The 18,314-nt window shown below is 40.8% G+C and overlaps 1 protein-coding gene across 1 annotated transcript; it reads right to left on the reverse strand.

The window, feature by feature from the left end:
* Positions 1-1,445: 1,445 nt before the first annotated feature.
* ppa2 (inorganic pyrophosphatase 2) lies at positions 1,446-12,651 on the reverse strand. The gene is made up of 12 exons (XM_052137327.1): positions 12,441-12,651; positions 12,028-12,095; positions 11,828-11,866; positions 11,691-11,744; positions 8,962-9,081; positions 8,787-8,873; positions 8,123-8,249; positions 7,907-8,034; positions 7,722-7,810; positions 7,532-7,601; positions 7,411-7,450; positions 1,446-4,851 (listed from the first exon to the last, which is right to left on the reverse strand). Exons 1-12 carry the CDS (start codon positions 12,610-12,612, stop codon positions 4,823-4,825), a joined length of 1,023 nt encoding a protein of 340 aa, XP_051993287.1. The 5' UTR covers positions 12,613-12,651; the 3' UTR covers positions 1,446-4,822.
* Between the last annotated feature and the right edge of the window lie 5,663 nt (positions 12,652-18,314).

An 18,314-nucleotide genomic window follows, 5' to 3' on the forward strand; every position in this document is an offset into this window, starting at 1 on the left:
CCGGTGCTTACAGACAGCACACTAGAGGTCAAGTCATTCACTAAATAGGGAGCAAGGGAGCATCCTATAGCTCTCTATAACTGTTCTGAGACCCGTGCAGACAGACAGCACACTGGAGGTTAAGTCATTCACTAAATAGGGAGCAAGGGAGCATCCTATAGCTCTCTATAACTGTTCTGAGACCAGTGCAGACAGACAGCACATTAGAGGGCAAGTCATTCACTAAATAGGGAGCAAGTGAGCATCCTATAGCTCTCCTATAACTGTTCTGAGACCAGTGCAGACAGACAGCACACTGGAGGTTAAGTCGTGCACTAAATAGGGAGCAAGGGAGTATCCTATAGCTCTCCTATAACTGTTCTGAGACCAGTGCAGACAGACAGCACACTAGAGGTCAAGTCATTCACTAAATAGGGAGCAAGGGAGCATCCTATAGCTCTCTATAACTGTTCTGAGACCAGTGCAGACAGACACCACACTAGAGGTCAAGTCATTCACTAAATAGGGAGCAAGGGAGCATCCTATAGCTCTCTATAACTGTTCTGAGACCCGTGCAGACAGACAGCACACTGGAGGTTAAGTCATGCACTAAATAGGGAGCATCCTATAGCTCTCTATAAATGTTCTGAGACCAGTGCAGACAGACAGCACACTAGAGGTCAAGTCATTCACTAAATAGGGAGCAAGGGAGCATCCTATAGCTCTCTATAACTGTTCTGAGACCAGTGCAGACAGACAGCACACTGGAGGTCAAGTCATGCACTAAATAGGGAGCAAGGGAGCATCCTATAGCTCTCCTATAACTGTTCTGAGACCAGTGCAGACAGACAGCACACTAGAGGTCAAGTCATTCACTAAATAGGGAGCAAGGGAGCATCCTATAGCTCTCTATGCAGTTAAGTGCGTTCACTCCTAAAATCGGATCAAAGGTTCAGTTTCAGGCTGCAGATGATGTTTGGATCACTCAATGTTTGACACACATGGGACGATGATCATCAGTTCATACATTCAACATTTATAATGGATCATTTTATTTGAACATGGTTGACAGTGATTGAACGATGCTGGACATTACTTTCAATCTGAATTATTTATAATAATTTATGATGTCAATCAACACTCCTGGACACATCATAAACAATATGTTAATACAATTCTGACTTTCTATAGCTTGGAGTTATATATAATTTGTTGTCCTCATTTGTGGGCATTTATTTTTATGAAATCTATTTGCACTAGATTTATGTTTTTTTTTTTTTTGCTTGTTTATTAGGTGCTGCTAGTTACAAATCAAAAAGGAAATGGAAAATACACACAGCAGTCAAGCGGGGATAATAATAAATAATTGATGTATTATTTAAACCAGGAACATTTTTGATATGTTACTGAAAGTATTTCAGCACCATTTTCATCAAGGACTTTCCACATAACACAGACTCCTGACTGATGATGCTCTAATGTGGTCATGTGTTATTTTTGTGTTAAGCATAAACAAGATAGATTGACAGACAGGTAGGCAGACAGACAGACAGATAGAGAGACAGACAGGTAGGAAGGTAGACAAGAAGATAGACATACAGACAGATAGACAGGAAGGTAGACAGACAGACAGGTAAGAAGGTAGACAGGAAGGTAGACAGACAGACAGGTAGGTAGACAGACAGACAGACAGACAGGTAGACATACAGAAAGGTAGAAAGGTTGACAGACAGACAGGTAGGTAGACAGACAGACAGACAGACAGGTAGGATGGTAGACAGGAAGATAGACATATAGACAGACAGACAGGTAGACAGACAGACAGGTAGGAAGGTAGACAGGAAGATAGACATACAGACAGACATACAGGCAGACAGGCATACAGACAGACAGGCATACAGACAGACAGGTAGGTAGACAGACAGACAAACAGACAAAGAGGTAGACAGACAGACAAACAAACAAACAAACAGGTAGGTAGACAGACAGACAAACAGGTAGGTAGACAGACAGGTAGGTAGACAGATAGACAGACAGACAGATCTTTGCATCACTACACAACACAGACGATCTGCAACATGAATATTTGTTCCTCTAACATTTGTTTCAAGCCCTTTTAAGCAGAAATGTATGAAATGAAGCACTTCAAAGCCCTTGTGCAAACCCTGCTTTTATTCTTTATACAAACACAAAAGAAAGTTTACAAAAAATATAAAAGTACTTTACTGGACCAAAACTAGCACATTATTATTCCATATTTCAGTCAAGATTGCAGAAATATTAATAAAAGTTGTTCTTCCCAGTTTCTGTGCATTAGTTTAGTGTCGCTACTGTACAAGACAACTGGTGACATCCTCGATCGCTTCCTCTCATTCCCTCCGAAACATTTCAACAAGAACACTTTTACAGTATGTCCTATTAGTTGAGCCACTGGCAAAGCTTACCATTTTGGGAGACGTGCTTTATTTAATAATTCACTGCTAATCAAACTATTTTTAGCATACAAAATCCTAAATGTGCATCTCTAAATCAATGGTAGCTGTATATGATGGACTCTTTATATAATCATACCCTGCTTTCCACTATAATAAAGGCCATCCTTGATATTTTGACATACTGTGAATTTCAGAACTCCAAACTTAATCCCCAATGCAATAAAAGCATTTATTGAAAAACACCTTATTCTCTACATCCGTGTAGTAGTGATGTCACAAAGGGTACTAAATAATTAATGACCACCTACAGCAACAACATCAATGCCTACTTTACATCATCGCACCCTTAGCCCCGCCCACTGGGGCACAGTTCTTCCTCAGAGAGAGCAGGATATATCCATTCATTGATGTTTGAAATGTCATGATGGTTTGATAGTTTATGGTGCTGACACTTTGTCTACACGGGGCGCATCCGTTACCATGACGCAATGCAACAGCTTGAGGCTGTTAACACCAGGCACAGTTGTTTGTGTTGTTGGCATTAGTAGCACCAGCTCATAGTGAAGGGTCGTTTGCGAACAAGATGACTCTATGAGCATATCAGAAGAATCTATTTATAAAAATATTTTAAAAAAATTATGATTATTATAAAAAGATATAAAATAATATAGCCTAAATGCTCAAGCACACACACATTCGTTCTGACGGTCTGCTCAGAGTAACAGCTTCACCCGTTGCTCCTGTCAATCAATGAACCAATGATGTGTGAGGGAGGGCGGAGCCAACTTATGATGTTGTTCAGATTGTACTCATTTAGAATTGATACATTTGAAATAGAATCCTTCTTTACATTTATTTAAATTTGTGGGATGCTTCAGTTTTGCACATTGATATTTATTTTTTCTTTGATATGGTGAAATATTATATTCAGATGTTCAGACTGTATTCATTCAGATTATATATGCACTTTATATACAATAAAAAGTTATACTTTAAAAGCAAATGATTAATAGCATTCTTTTTCATATCAAACCAATGCATTTTTAAATATATTGTGGTTAAGGTGGAGTATGATTTCATTTAAAAATTGGAAAAAATACAAAATATATTTTTTCAAAGAGCCGTTTGGGAGCCAAAAGATCCAGAATGCCCGTCACTACCAGCGCAAAATACAACAGGAGATCTGTTTACTGTAACGGACGCTTCCACGGTAGGCAGCATCAGTGAATATAATGAGTTCTGTTGCTTTTGACGCGACTCTCGCGTCCGGTGTAAACTGGACATGAGTGTTAACAGTCGTGCATGAGATGAACAGTTTCATATATTCGGATGCAATGTGTTGGATGTGCGTTGTGTGTAATCCCTGAAATGTGAGGTTGATTGAATTTCAAACATGGCCGTATTTAAGGGGCTGCACGATGTTAGCCAATCAGAACAGTGGCTGTTTTCGTTGCCGTTTAAAGTTGGAGCTGAAGCCAAAACTGAGTGTTTCAGACAGAGGGCCTGAGATGATCATATATGACTAAATTATGACTGATGAATTATAACTTTACTAACATTATCAGTGGACCTCAGGAAAGATAATACAATTATTAGCATGACCCCTTTTAAAGAGCATATTTTCAGGTAAAGGCTACACACGATTATTGGTGGATTTAATTGGACATTTTCACGTTCATTTTACTCACTGTTTGTTTGGATATTTTACATGTAGCATTGAATTTAGCCTTGCTTTTAAAAACGTACTAGAATGCTTATTTAACATTTCTGGTCATTCCACATGAAACAGAAGCAACATCACATTGCAAGACTGAGCTTTTGCACACAGACCTGAACACTGAACACGAGGATGCTGACGATCAACAGATCTTTATATCATAAAAAGGTCATTTTGAGTAGAATATGAACTTCAGACTTAACATAAAAACAGAGTAAATCAACTTGCAAACACTGAAACCATGCAAGCTCATTAATTATTCATTAAAGTTAATTTCACACAAAACAATATAAATAAAATGATTAACAAGAAATGGTTCTTTAGGCAGTTGTTCACTGTGTTGAGGCCGATCAAATAATGCCAAAAGTGAAACAAACAACACAAACCTTTAGAGCATCAGAAACATGAACACGGCACCTCCTGGTGGGAACTTTGTCCCAAATATTCTCCAGGCCAGACAAAAATGGCATTGTGCATTGTAATAAATGACAAATAATGTGCATAATTTGATGGCGTATAATACAAACGGAATAAAGATTTGGCAATGGCGTGTCTGGTGCTGATCATTTAATGATTTACAAAAGAAAACAAACACAAATGACAAATCTTTGTACATGGGAAATTATTAAAACCCAGTTAATTGCTGTTGTTCTTCTCTACCTTCTTACGGGACCATAAGTGAGGTCGTCTTTTAATTTGCCAAGAAGTGCCATTTGTCCACTGTGAAATAGAAATATAATCAAATATTAAGAATACCTGAATAAATGTGTTAATAGTCTCGTTTCCATCCATCTTTCGCGCTATTTTGTGATCGACAAAGTGAAAATGCGGAAAATGAAAAATGGCGACATTTGCCGCCTTCTGCCCGTTTCCATTCAAACGGCCTTTTGTGGATAATAATGGTGCGCGTGGTGACGTCACGCCTAAAAAACACTTTGTCGTATCAGTTTTGGTTTAGCGCAACAGAAATCTGCCCTGAAGCCGTTTCCATTCAGAAATGTGTTTATCGCTAATTCACCTCCCAGAGGTCCCTAATGTTTATCCTCTGAAGTTTTGGGTAAAAGGGAGATTATTGAGACAATTCACTCAAATTAACCAGTTTACTGTCATTTTAATTAACAAATAAAAGCAATCAGAACATGAGGATTTGCAATCAAAGGGAGCAGTTGCTCTTCTGACTGTAATATCGGTCCTGATGTTGCATCTATCACATGTTTGCACCGGTTCTGACCCAAAAGCGGATCATCATGACCCTGTTCAAGCTGCAGCAAGTATTGGAGAAACTTTCAGTGTCAGTATCAGGATCATCATGGATGTGTTTATGATGTGTGACAGATATAAAAGAAACATTGATGCGTGTAATATCAGTGTTACATATATGATACATTCCTCATATTCAATATTTTAAACAATCATCTAATCTAAAGCATCGTCATGACAACTGCATCATGTCCCGCAACTTTTAACCACCAACTGAACTTGATCATCATCTCAAATGTATTTTAGCTTCATAATGTCATTTATATTTTCTGAAGCAGCAGTAAATGTGATCTGAGGTAAAGAGGGAGAGAATTAAAATATTAAAATGTTTTAAAATATATCAGAAGCTCGTTTCTGAAAGTGAACTCGGCATTGGACAAATAGTTCTGATAGTTTATAGTCTTGAGAAAAGTCCAGAACATTCTGAGAACGTCATTCAGACTTTATTCATCCACAGAACAGAGTACTGCTCATTTAAGTGTGTGTAAAGAAAAGGCATATATAGGTCTAAAAATATATTTTTTTTTTCATTTGGTAATTCATTTTTTGAATTTAATGCTTCTTTCGTTTGGTAATTTCTTTATTTAATACAGAGAATTTTGCCACCATTTTTTCCAAAATAAAATGAAACAATTATTTCATAGAATTGGGCTGCAAGTGTTCCAAATAAATAAATAAATAAAATATTTATTCTTAATTTTAAACATCTTTGTGCACAGAAATGATGTTTTTTGTACTGTGAGTTAATTCTGTGACTGCCATCTATTATTATGAATGGTGCGGAAAAGCAACTTTAATAAATAAACGGATGATTACAGCGATTAAATGACTCAAACAGTGGCCGTTCATTTGTTCAGTGTGCAGGAGATATTTGTGTTGCACATCTGGAAGTGTCCCGTTTGCAGATCGGCTCTATATGCCGTAAAGATCAATCCATAATCCCGTGCAATAATGGGCATTCAATCCTGTCGTCATGGTAACGCCCGTTTCAGACATACTCCGTGTGCGGTGCGTGTACGGTACAGGAGCGGCACGCGCTATAGTGCTTTCACATATGCTGCGTTTGCAGTGCGCTACTGATCCGCAGTTTCTGTGTGCCACAAAATCTAAAATGTGTAAGGAATTTTGATTTTAAATCCAAACGTTAACTTTGAGATTGTTTAAGACATTGAAACAGTATGAAAATTCATTTTAATCATTGTGATTCTTTGTTTTACATGTAGTTCGAGTTGTTGACAGAAGAAAAGCTATCGCGCTATATCTGTTGCTAAGAAGGAGAACAATGAGACGCATTTGGGTTCACCCTGTCTTTTTTTAGGGTAATAAAATCATATATGATGGCATTTTGCAACTTTTGGGACTATAATCAAACTTTTTTGTTTTTCTTGACCCTGTAATTTAGTAACTGTAGAACACATTAACTGTAATTATGCGTATATGATGACATTATTACAGTTTTTTGACAATCTATGTCTATTTTAATATGAACAATGCGCTGTCACTTTAATTCAGTGCGGTGCAGCAAAAATAGACTCGGTGCGGAAACCATCGCTGCACTGCTGTACACGCACCGCAACTGGAACGGATCGACGGACAGCATCCGCGTGCAGTGTAAAAGCTCTAACCTGTTAACATGGGTACTGAAAAAAATACACACCGCATATGCACTGCAAACGGAGTATGTGTGAAACGGGCGTAACACAGGCTAACGATTGGGGCAAACTCTGTCATGTGACACTACGTTTTTGCGTTAATGCCAGTTTTATCGACAAATGTGTTTCCAAACCCGTTTTTCACCACATTTGATGTATGGACACAAAGTTTATGTGCTTGAGTTAAATGGAAAAATGTGATGTCGACATTTGTGACATTTTCCATCAGATTCAATTTGATGTGCTAAAACATATTCGCAAAAACATCCTTGGATGGAAACGTAGTTTATGTTATGAATTCAGCATTTCAAGCTGATAATGGAAGAGTTCTAGAACTCGTAGAATATAAAGAGTTGTGTTATTTTACCTTCAGACGATTCTGGAAGGGGTTCTCCGTGTTCTGGAGCCTTCAACACAGGAATCATTATTGTGTGTGTGCTCAGCTCAGGCAACGATTTAGGAAACATTAATAGGAAATAAATACTTACGGCTTGGAGCACGGCACCAGCCTCTGCATCAGTGCATCTGAACGGACTGTCACACAAGGACGTGTTTTGACTAGAGAAAGAGGAACATCAATGTCATTCATTAATTTCACATATTAATGTAATGTTTGAGTTTTTTGCTTCACAAATTTCTACCCTCAAAATGTCTCAGATATAACAGATATCCACTCACCAAACTATTCCTTCACCGTTAGTCTTTTTGCTCGTCACTAATGCTTTCCAGTAGTTGTGTGTTGATTTAATGATTTCTATGGCGAAGTCCTAACATGATATCGACACCAAAACGAGATGCTTGATTAGATCAAATGAACTCCAATAGCACGTAAAAGCATTTCATCAATCCACCATGGCAGGTACCTTATCCTTAAACTGTCCACTGAATGCAAACTGGTTTTCAGGCTTTCCATCTGGTACTTTGTATTTTCTAAACCACTCCACCGTAGCCTCAAGATGACCAGGTCTATTCCTCTTGACATCCTCAATACCTGTGAAGTGATTCAGTTCGTGAACAGACACGGACAGGAATGTAAATAAGACAATAACCACATAAACATACAAACAATAAACACTCACTGTTAAGGCTTGAAGCATCGGGGTCCTCGATGTTGATGGCTACAACCTTCCAGTCAGTCTCTCCTTCATCTATCAAAGCCAGAATTCCTAAAACTTTGACCTGAATCACCTGTCCAGTGACGCACACCTGTGGCATGGAGATGTACATGTACTAAACTGCAGGTAAGATTCATGCATTTACAACCAACTCATGTTAAAAGAAAGAATCGTGGATAATGCAGCGTGCATAACAACATAAATGCAACCTAGATAGATTTCCCAGCGAAAATGCATCGATCTGATGCAATATAATAATCAATTATAATGACTAATAGTAATAATAATAATATATAATACTTCTCAGATCACATGCATGCTCTCACAACACACACTTTGTCATTTAAGAGAGTACATGCGGCCGAGTTTGGCTTTCATTATTCAAAATTGCATGCGTCCATTTTTTTGTTATTTGTTGATTTATTTCCCAGTTACTATATAAGCTATCACACTTATTCTGGAATATTTGGAGAGTATGAATTTGGCCAAAATGACACTACATAGAACAAATAGAAAACAAGAGTTACATTTAGATGTAAAGACTTATAATGATGTATTTAAAGTGTGAATGCTTTCGCCAAACTCTGTAATATATTCGGAGAGTGACTCAAGCGAGTGCGATACCCACCTTGGAGCCAATGTCACACACATCTATGGGGTCATTGTCTCCGCAGCACATCGTTTCTTTATCGCTGTGGTTGGGATCTTCCCATGTCTTTACATGTTGGTTAAACAAATGGAATAATTAAACATAAGTATGGGTTGAAACTGTACAAATCACCGTAATAAAACCAGGACATCACCTGTGGAAGTGCACCATAGTTCCAAATGTAACCTTTGTGTGGGAAAATGTTGGCTATGTATCGCAGCTTTCCTTTCTTTACATCTTGCTTGATCGGATTTAAAGGTTCCTTTGTGGCTATCTGTGGGTAAAGGAACAAATGTATTGTGCCAACTTTACACAATGCCCAAAATAACACTACTGTATTGCACACTAACCACAATATCAGAAAAACTATAATTACAGGAAAAAGAAGAATTGCTCATTTTTCTATTATGCTACACAATGATTTCAATGATGGATTTGTTGTGCTACTTTGAATGCAATGAACACATTGTCTATTACATGTACAAATGGTAAATGTTCTGCACTTATATTGCGCCTTTTTAACCTTAGCGGTAATCAAAGCGATTTACACTGTGGCTCACACACACACACACACTCACTCACTCTCTCTCTCTCTCTCTCTCTCTCTCTCTCTCTCTCTCTCTCTCTCTCTCTCTCTCACTCAGTCACTCACTCACTCACTCACATGCATGCACACAGACACACACGCGCATGCACACAGACACACAAGCGCATGCACACAGACACAGAGAGACACACACACACACACACACACACACACACACAGAGAGACACACACACAGACATGCACACAGACACACACGCGGCACACACACACACACACACACAGACACGCACACAGACACACACAGACTGTGTGAAATATAAAAGCTACAAAAAGCTTAACTTTGTAAATGCTTTACTATGGAGCACTAATGCAGCCAAGTCTCCATCATTTCAAAATAAGAGTCCCCTATGTGTGTTTCAGGGTTGTTTACAGTTAAAAGTCTCTCATTATGCACCAAATCTTTATTTTATTCTGGTTATTCTGGGGGTTTTGGTTACACAATAAAAAGCATCGGGACTGTATTTATTTTGGGCTCTTGTAGCATCTACAGAATGTTCCCCAACTCTGAGGATTGGGTTCTCCAGCAGGACAATGCTCCATGCCACACTGACGGGTCAATCAATGTGTGCATGGAGGACCACCGGATCTAAACCCTGTCATGGCCAGCCCAATCTCCAGACATGAACCCCATTGGAAACATCTGGAATGTGATCGAGAGGAAGATGGACGGCCACAAGCCGTCAAACAGAGCCGAGATGCTTGAATTTTTGCGCCAGGAGGGGCATAAAGGAGTGGCATAAAGTCACCCAACAGCAATGTGAAAGACATGCCAACACGCATGAAAGCTGTGATTGAAAATCAGGATTATTCCAGCAAATATTGATTTCTGAAGTTAAAATATTAATATTGTGTTGTTTATAAATGAATATGAACGTGTTTTCTTTGCATAATTGGAGGTCTGAAAACACATCAATTATTTTGAGCAGTTGTCATTTTATGCAAATAAATGCTCAAAATGACAATATTTTTATTTGGAATTTGGCAGAAATGTCATCAGTACTTTATAGAATAAAACACAAATGTTCATTTTACTCAAACACACACCTATAAAGAGTAAATCCAGAGCAGTAGTTCCCAAACATTATACAGTGGCGTACCCCTCCAAACATTCATTCGCGTACCCCCTCTCTAACGCATAGATAACATTCACACAAGGTACTTTGAACACAATTATCTTTGTAAAACAATTCCCAAATATGACACACGTTATATTTGTACGTTACAGTATATTAATCATATATGTGGCTTACTGATGGAGATGGGTATGCTAGATATTATATAACTGCATAACTTGAAAACTCTCCCCTCATCGTGTCGTGGTACTGCAAGAATTCTGCATTATTACAGGTATGGCATTGCCACCCAACTTCGAGCATTGTGGGTAAGTTTCTGTGCAACTGTACGTTCGGATCTAACCGTAAATACAAATTAGGTTTTAAACTGTGGAAGAAAAAAAATAAAAAAAATAAAAATAAAATCGAGGATGACTGACATGTCGAGTCTAGTAAAAAAGTGAAGTATTTGACATGCTATCGCTAAGCTACGTCACCTAGCGGTCTGCTGGGCTGGCGAAAAAAGATACTTGTGTGACACACGACGCATGAGTAGATGCAATTTATTAACCGCTAAAGACAATTTCATTGCATATTTATCTGACATTTATGACACAACCATTTTGGTGTTTCTACACTAGAGGGCACACTAAATACTTTTAACAGTGAGAAACACATGATCTGGGTTTGTACATCATTCTAGACTGTGATGAAATTTAAAGAACGGTAAAGAATTGTATTCACGTACCCCCGTTGTCAGCTCACGTACCCCAGTTTGGGAAACACTGATCATTAATTGTTTCCAGAGCTGTATATGTGATCCAGCTTTAGACACTCAAGGCAAGGGAGGGACGTGTACACAACTATTACACAAGCTGCAAACATTCATTGACGCTCAAGAAGGCAACACACTACCATATGCATACTATACTTTGTGTCAATAAAAAGAAATGAAAGGGGTGTGAATACTAACGAGCTAAAAGGGGAATGCAAACTTAAATATCTTCTCAACTACATATACTGTTTATTAAACCTCTGATTAATGGGTTATCAGCTGCCCTGCTTTAATTCTTGCTTCTGAACAACAACTATCTAAATTGCGCAATTGTCTGATTTGGCTCCTCGATGTTTCAGTAAGGAGCCAATGGCTCCCAAGTCATTTTTTTTTAGTCTGGAGCCCTAATATAGTATGAAAGTGTGGAACTCTTGGAAAAATATCCTTACCTCCATCTTGGCATTCGACCAGCGAGGAACTTCAACAATCATATTAAACAGGACCTGTTAGAGACCACGTTTTTAGCACCAGTTTTATGACAACAAGGCCCCAAATTGTGCTGGTCAATGACTGGTTACACAGTTACCTCATTGGTCTTCAATTTCTTTGGCGGAACACCACATTCCTAAAATGTGAAGCACAAAAACAAACCTCCTGAGATTAGAAAATGGACTGAATATGGATTATGCCAGCTGTGCCAGTAAGGTTATTATTGAAATAATTCACACATGATTTTCACATGACCCAATGGCACTGATTTTGGGAAAACTTCCACAATGCACCAACCTGTTCATCATCAGCTGCATAGAGATTAATATCATGGAAAGGGGATATGTACTTTCCATCTGAAGTTTCTGTAAATGTGAAAGTGTGGGTCAGTCATCGTCATTATAGTTTCAACCTCTTCATATATTTAACACAAATCTGAGGCTCTTGGATTTCCCCTCTACATTTTTGATACATGTTATTATTATTTAGATGCAAAGGCAGCAGGATCAAGCTAAAAGTGCTGAAATGCATCACGATAAACAGGCAAATTCAAAAGTTTTACTATAATGACTGTAGGCGCGCATAAAGCGGTGACGTCATAATGTTGTTGCGATGTTGTATCAGGAACACCGCGCTGCATCTGCTCGTATGAGAGCTTATAAACTTGATCTTTATGAATGACAGTGAAAGATATGGATTACGAAACGTACTGAAGTAAATCCTGTAGTCAGGCGAGTTTGGTCGTCCTCTCACCTCCGTTAAATAATGCGCCATTTTTCTCAAATGAAGGGAAACGGATGGAATTACAGATGTGCGACGGAGTTGGGAACAATGTAGAAATGTTGCCGAAAACCTCGTTGCAGTGTGAATAAGTAAACGCATTATTCACATAGACGTGTATTCTTGCAGTTCCTGCATGTAAACGTCTCACACATTATACGTCACAACATCTCATGCCACTTTATGCCACCTATTGGCAGCAATGTCACCCACATGAAAAGTTCCCCGTATTTACATGAAAAATAAAACTAAACAATTCTTTTTTTTTTTTTTTTTTTTTAATGAACTATAGTACGGAAGAGGATTAGGGCCAAGCAATAATAAAAAAAATAAAACCATCTCGAGAATAAAGTCTTTATAATGCGAGATTAAACTCGTTAAATTTCGAGAAAAAAGTCGAAATACAATCTTGAGAATAAACTCATTAAATATCGAGAATAAAGTCGTTGTGTTTCGAGAAAAAACTCGTTAAGTTTAATCTCGCATTATAATGACTGTATTCTCGAGATGGCTTTATTTTTTTTATTATTGCTTGGCCCTAATCCTCTTCCGTACTATAGCATATACAAACAGCATGGCAACAATCATATATCATTGCAATATAACAATGAAATCAGGTGCAAAATTGCATTACAGAAAAAAAAAAAAAAAAAAAAGGCTAGGGTTTGTTTTTTAAATCATATTCTTCAATTATTTCAAAAAGTTTTTGTGCATATTTACTTTTCATCATTTGCAGGGCCTTTTGTAAGAAAGAAACGCATTGTGAAATGCAGAAATCCTGGGTTTAACTTTCAAAAATTTAGATTTGTGTATATAAAATTTTCCAAAAATGACAATGTCCTTATGAGAGAAATCTGAAAGAAGAGGAACCTTTGGGAAAAACCACTCATTTCAAGCCATAAAGCCTCTACATACATACAATGAAAAAATAAATGATCAGTGGTTTCAACTTCATCACAAATCTAAATACAGTTAATAGTCCTTCTTCACTCTACTAGCGCCATCTTTGATTTTTAACGTGAATGAAAATGAGGCTGTGAGGGATTGACTTACAGTCTCTTCAATGGTCTGTGCTGCAGTTTAATGTGACAAAACATTGATCAAATATCTGTCCAAGAACATTCATTAGACAAAGAACTCCAGACAACATGAGCTGTGGAACATCAGATGTGATCTAGGAGCTTTAAACAGCTTTAGAACATTCGTGCCATTGAAGAGACTGTAAGTTCCCTCACAGCCTTAAATGTTAAAAATCAAAGATGGCACGAGCATGAAGAATGACTAAACTACTATAATACTGAGTGTTTTTGCATTAAAACAGTCAGAGGTAGGGTACAATGGGGTGGCCCACCTTAAGGAAAATTAGCTTCTTTTTTTTTGGTCACAAATTGTCTCAAGATTCAAGAAGTATGTGTATTTTTTATTGATGGAGCAACATCATAAATAACATTAAAAGTTTGTTTTGAGTCAAACAAATTTTAAAAGTCTCCCTCACTTGGGGTAAAAGGCTCCCACACTTGGGGTAAAAGGCTCCTTCACTTGGGGTAAAAGGCTCCTTCACTTGGAGTAAAAGGCTCCCTCACTTGGGGTAAAAGGCTCCTTCACTTGGGGTAAAAGGCTCCCTCACTTGGGGTAAAAGGCTCCTTCACTTGGAGTAAAAGGCTCCCTCACTTGGGGTAAAAGGCTCCTTCACTTGGGGTAAAAGGCTCCCTCACTTGGGGTAAAAGGCTCCTTCACTTGGAGTAAAAGGCTCCCTCACTTGGGGTAAAGGGCTCCCTCACTTGGAGTAAAAGGCTCCCTCACTTGGGGTAAAAGGCTCCTTCACTTGGGGTAAAAGTCTCCCTCACTTGGGGTAAAGGGCTCCCTCACTTGGGGTAAAAGGCTCCCTCACTTGGGGTAAAAGGCTCCCTCACTTGGGGTAAAAGGCTCCCTCACTTGGGGTAAAAGGCTCCCTCACTTGGGGTAAAAGGCTCCTTCACTTGGCGTAAAAGCCTTTTACCCCAAGTGATATTTTAGCAGATATTCTCTTTTACCTTGGGACTCACAACACTGTATATTATAGATCTGCTCCCCACTGGACTGGGACATTACCCATTTAACCCTCAGCCTGCCGTTCGCTCCACATCAATAGACCCCATGTTGTTTTTTCCTTTGCCCCTATCTCTGTTTGCATTGCCAACTGTGGCAATGTTGTGCAATGATAACGTGCAGTAATATGAAATGGAAAGGTACAGGTTCAATCCTTCCCTGGGGCAATGTGTGAGTCAAATTCAGTCCATGTAATCTATTGTTTTGTGTTGTGCAATGGTGGCCATTTCAGTGCTTGGACCTGCCTGCAGCTAACTTTTTCCATTGTTGTTGTACACTTTCTAATTGTATATTACGCAATCTATATAATGGACATCAGACTCGATCACTGTCATACCTGGAAGGACTGCCACTTCAATCATGTTTTCAATGTTTTTCTATGTGATGTTTGCTTAAAAGCTCGTGTCACTGCCTTCTGTTTGCTTTTCTACACAGGGACTATAGGTTATGAAGGAAGCATCACATGATACTGCTGGTCATTTAACCATTTCCTCCATCTGCTAGCTAGAGATGCAATTCATCTTAGCACTACAGTACCTGGAGGGTGCAGAATGGCACCATCTCTGTTTATCTTCATAATATCATAGTATTAAAGTATCATATGTTCTGAATTTCTCATTCAGTTTTGACAATATGTGCAGTGCAGAGGCTTAGCAGTCATAAATGTTAATCAGTAAGTCCAGTGTTCATTGAACAAAAACATGTCTATGTCCCGTTTAGCCAACCAGAAGACTTTGAGGTGCTCTCTGACCGTCTGTTATTTATAACGTAAGGGTTTGCTGATGTGTCTTTTTAGGACAACACTTTGGAAAGAGGGGACGGTTGTGCATCCTTTCCTCACGTATTAGCTCCTCCCTCTTTGGATGCAAGGAAAAAGATGCAAGGATGAGATGCGTGGATGGGAGAAGGATATAGCTGCAGGCCGGACTCCAAAAAAGGGCAAGATATACAGAGTCTCTAACCTAACTCTTGTCCCCCTTTTGGAGCTGGCCCAACCCCCTATTGGAGTAACCTCGCCTCCTTCTGGAGTTACTGTGCCCTTTTTTTGGAGCTATACCTACTTGGGCTTCATTTCACTTCACTTTAAACTTCCCTAAGCATGGAGGAATCCATGATGCCATTTTGGAAGTCCATTCCACTTCGTTATGTGAGAGAGAGACGTTTCTGATGACAGACCCTCAATCCCTCGTTTTGACAGAGAGAGCGAGACTACTCTGATGTACATCAGCTTTATTGCAAGAGCGATAATGAGCTCCAAGTGATCAATGGCTTAGGCCGTTCAATTTCAACTCATTGCACGGGTTTCGCCAGTAGTGGGCTTGAATGTAAGCAATGACATATCTGAGTCCCTGAGACGGAGGGAAGTTAGCGAGGGGAAGTGTGGAGCGGAGGGGGGCGGGGCCGGGTCAGAATATCACACGCCCGGTCCCCAATCGGCATGATGAGGCGCGCAAGGGATAAAGGTGGCCGGTGATGATGGTTCGAGAGAGAGAGGGCTCCTCCGCCCTCGGGATCACCGCCATGTGGTCCTCCGCGAGCCAGACAGCTGCCTCCAGCGACGCCGGGCAGTGGCACTGGACCCACTCCGCCGTTCTTCTGGGCAAGCGTTGCGCGAACTGCTCCAGCACCATCTGGTCGACCAGTCCCTCGACGTCACGGTCCCCCACTAGCAGCCACCTCCGACAGGCGTCCCGGAGCCGTTGGGCAAAGGCAAATGGGCGGTCGGTCTTCTCAAGCTTCATAGCCCGGAAGAGTTGACGGTTCTCTTCCGGGCTCCGACCAACCCGTTGCAGGATGGCTCTCTTCAGGTCTGTATAGGCCAGGAGGCTCATTGCCGGCAGTTGTTGAGCCGCGAGTTGGGCTTCCCCGGACAAAAGAGGAACAAGGCGAGCTGCCCATTGGTCATGCTGCCAGCCCCAAATCCCGGCGGTACGTTCAAAGAGGTCCAAGAACGCTTCTGGATCATCTGCCACCCCCATATTCTGTAACGCGGGTGGGGGCAAAGAGGCGCGAGGGTCCGGGGTCGCGGCTGTGGCTGGAGTGGCCCCCTGGCTGAGAAGACTCCGGATCGCATGTCAGTCCTCTGCTTGAGCCCGCATGACCTCGAAGAACCGACGATCTTGGTCCTGCCGGAGCTCAAGCAGGGACTGTTAGTGGCTCTGATGTACTGCAGCCAGGGACTGGAGGACCTCCGCCAACTGGGAGGACTCTACGGGGCGACTTCCTTCCATCAAGTGGATAATATGATCCCGGGCTTCGGCACCAATGTAAGGGGTTAAGATGGGCAAGGAGGAGGCGAGAACCGGCTTGTCAATATAAATGATCATTTAATTAAACTCAAACAAAAGCACAAACATAAACACACACACATGACGGACATGCCCGTAATTCTCTCTCTCTCGAACCATCGTCAACGGCCACCTTTATCCCTCACGCGCCTCATCAGGCCGATTGGGGACCGGGCGTGCGATATTCCGACCCGGCCCCATCCCCCTCCGCTCCACAGGAAGGAATCAAGGTATTTTTAAAATAGAATATGTTTGTGTGGTCATGTGACTGTCTGCGGGAGAGGGAGAGCGGTAAGGCTCGTCACTTGGGTTGTGGTTACTCTAACCCGGGTCTCTCGTTACAGTAATGGCGGAGGGAGACCTGATAAAGCACGCCAGAGCGTCAGAGAGTGGCAGAAGGAAGTGATGTCTGAGTGTCTGGCAATGCCATATTAAGAGAATGCATTTGTTTAGTTCTTTTGGGATACTGGAAAGCCCTGGATTTGAGTCGGCTACTGAGAGCCTGTTTTGTTCACCCTAAAATAAATACTCACCTCAACTGTTCGCTGTCTCCTGACTCCGCCATTGCCCACAAACTCAGATCTATCACAGTTTGTTAACTCTAATGTCAGAGTTGTATTTAGCTGTATTACCCCACTGCACTGAACAGATCTGCCTTGATATTGTTGGAACCTGATAATCAAGACTTTCTTCATGAATCTTAATTAAGCAAGGTGCACCGTTGAAATATGCTTACAGGTATATGTTATGCCAGATGCGAAGTGGGAGGAGAAGTGTCAGGTGTTTAAATTAGTGTAAAGAAGTCAATGGAAAGGAGGAGGCGAGAACCGGCTTTTCAACATAAATAATATTTTAATAATAAACTGAAGCACACAAACATAAACACACACATGACGGACATGTCTGTTAACAATCTCTCTCTCCCGCACGATCCTCTGCAGTCGACCTTTATCCCTCTCGGGAGGCTTGATTAGCCTAATACGGGACCGGGTGTGTAGGATCACATCCCGGCCCCGCCCTCCGCCCTGCCACATTCCTCCCTTGTTCTCTCAGGCAGGGGAACCCCCAGCATGACGTATACCCCCCCTGGGAGAGGGCGTGCCCTAAGCCCCGTCTGCCGGCAGGTCATCTCCATCTACCTGGACGAGGGAGGGGACAAGGGGAGGGAAACAGAGATAATTAAACTGGGGGGGTACTTCCTGTAACAGTGTAGTACCCCCCCAAAAAAAACACTGTAAAATTTAAATGAGAGGGTACAGGCCAACGCAGAGCGGCAGTGGGAGATAGAGGTGAAAAAAAACCTCTTACTCGCCAGTTCTCCGATACGCTGCAACTTGTTCCTCGGCCACTCCACCCTCTCAGAGGATCAGAGGCAGACCTCCAGCCCCTGGCAGACGGAATGCCCCGCGCGTTCTCAGGGAACAGAAG

The sequence above is a fragment of the Xyrauchen texanus genome, chromosome 11 (assembly GCF_025860055.1).
Source record: "Xyrauchen texanus isolate HMW12.3.18 chromosome 11, RBS_HiC_50CHRs, whole genome shotgun sequence".
Lineage (NCBI taxonomy): Eukaryota > Metazoa > Chordata > Actinopteri > Cypriniformes > Catostomidae > Xyrauchen > Xyrauchen texanus.

Excerpts from the sequence above, each read along its gene's own strand:
- ppa2 (XM_052137327.1), bottom strand. The coding sequence starts at position 12,612 with ATGCGTTTACTTATTCACACTGCAACGAGGTTTTCGGCAACATTTCTA. Across the intron at positions 7,451-7,531 it reads CTGGTGCCGTGCTCCAAGCC|GCTCCAGAACACGGAGAACC; the intron begins GTAAGTATTTAT and ends CCTGTGTTGAAG. Across the intron at positions 4,852-7,410 it reads CCTTCCAGAATCGTCTGAAG|TGGACAAATGGCACTTCTTG; the intron begins GTAAAATAACAC and ends TCTATTTCACAG.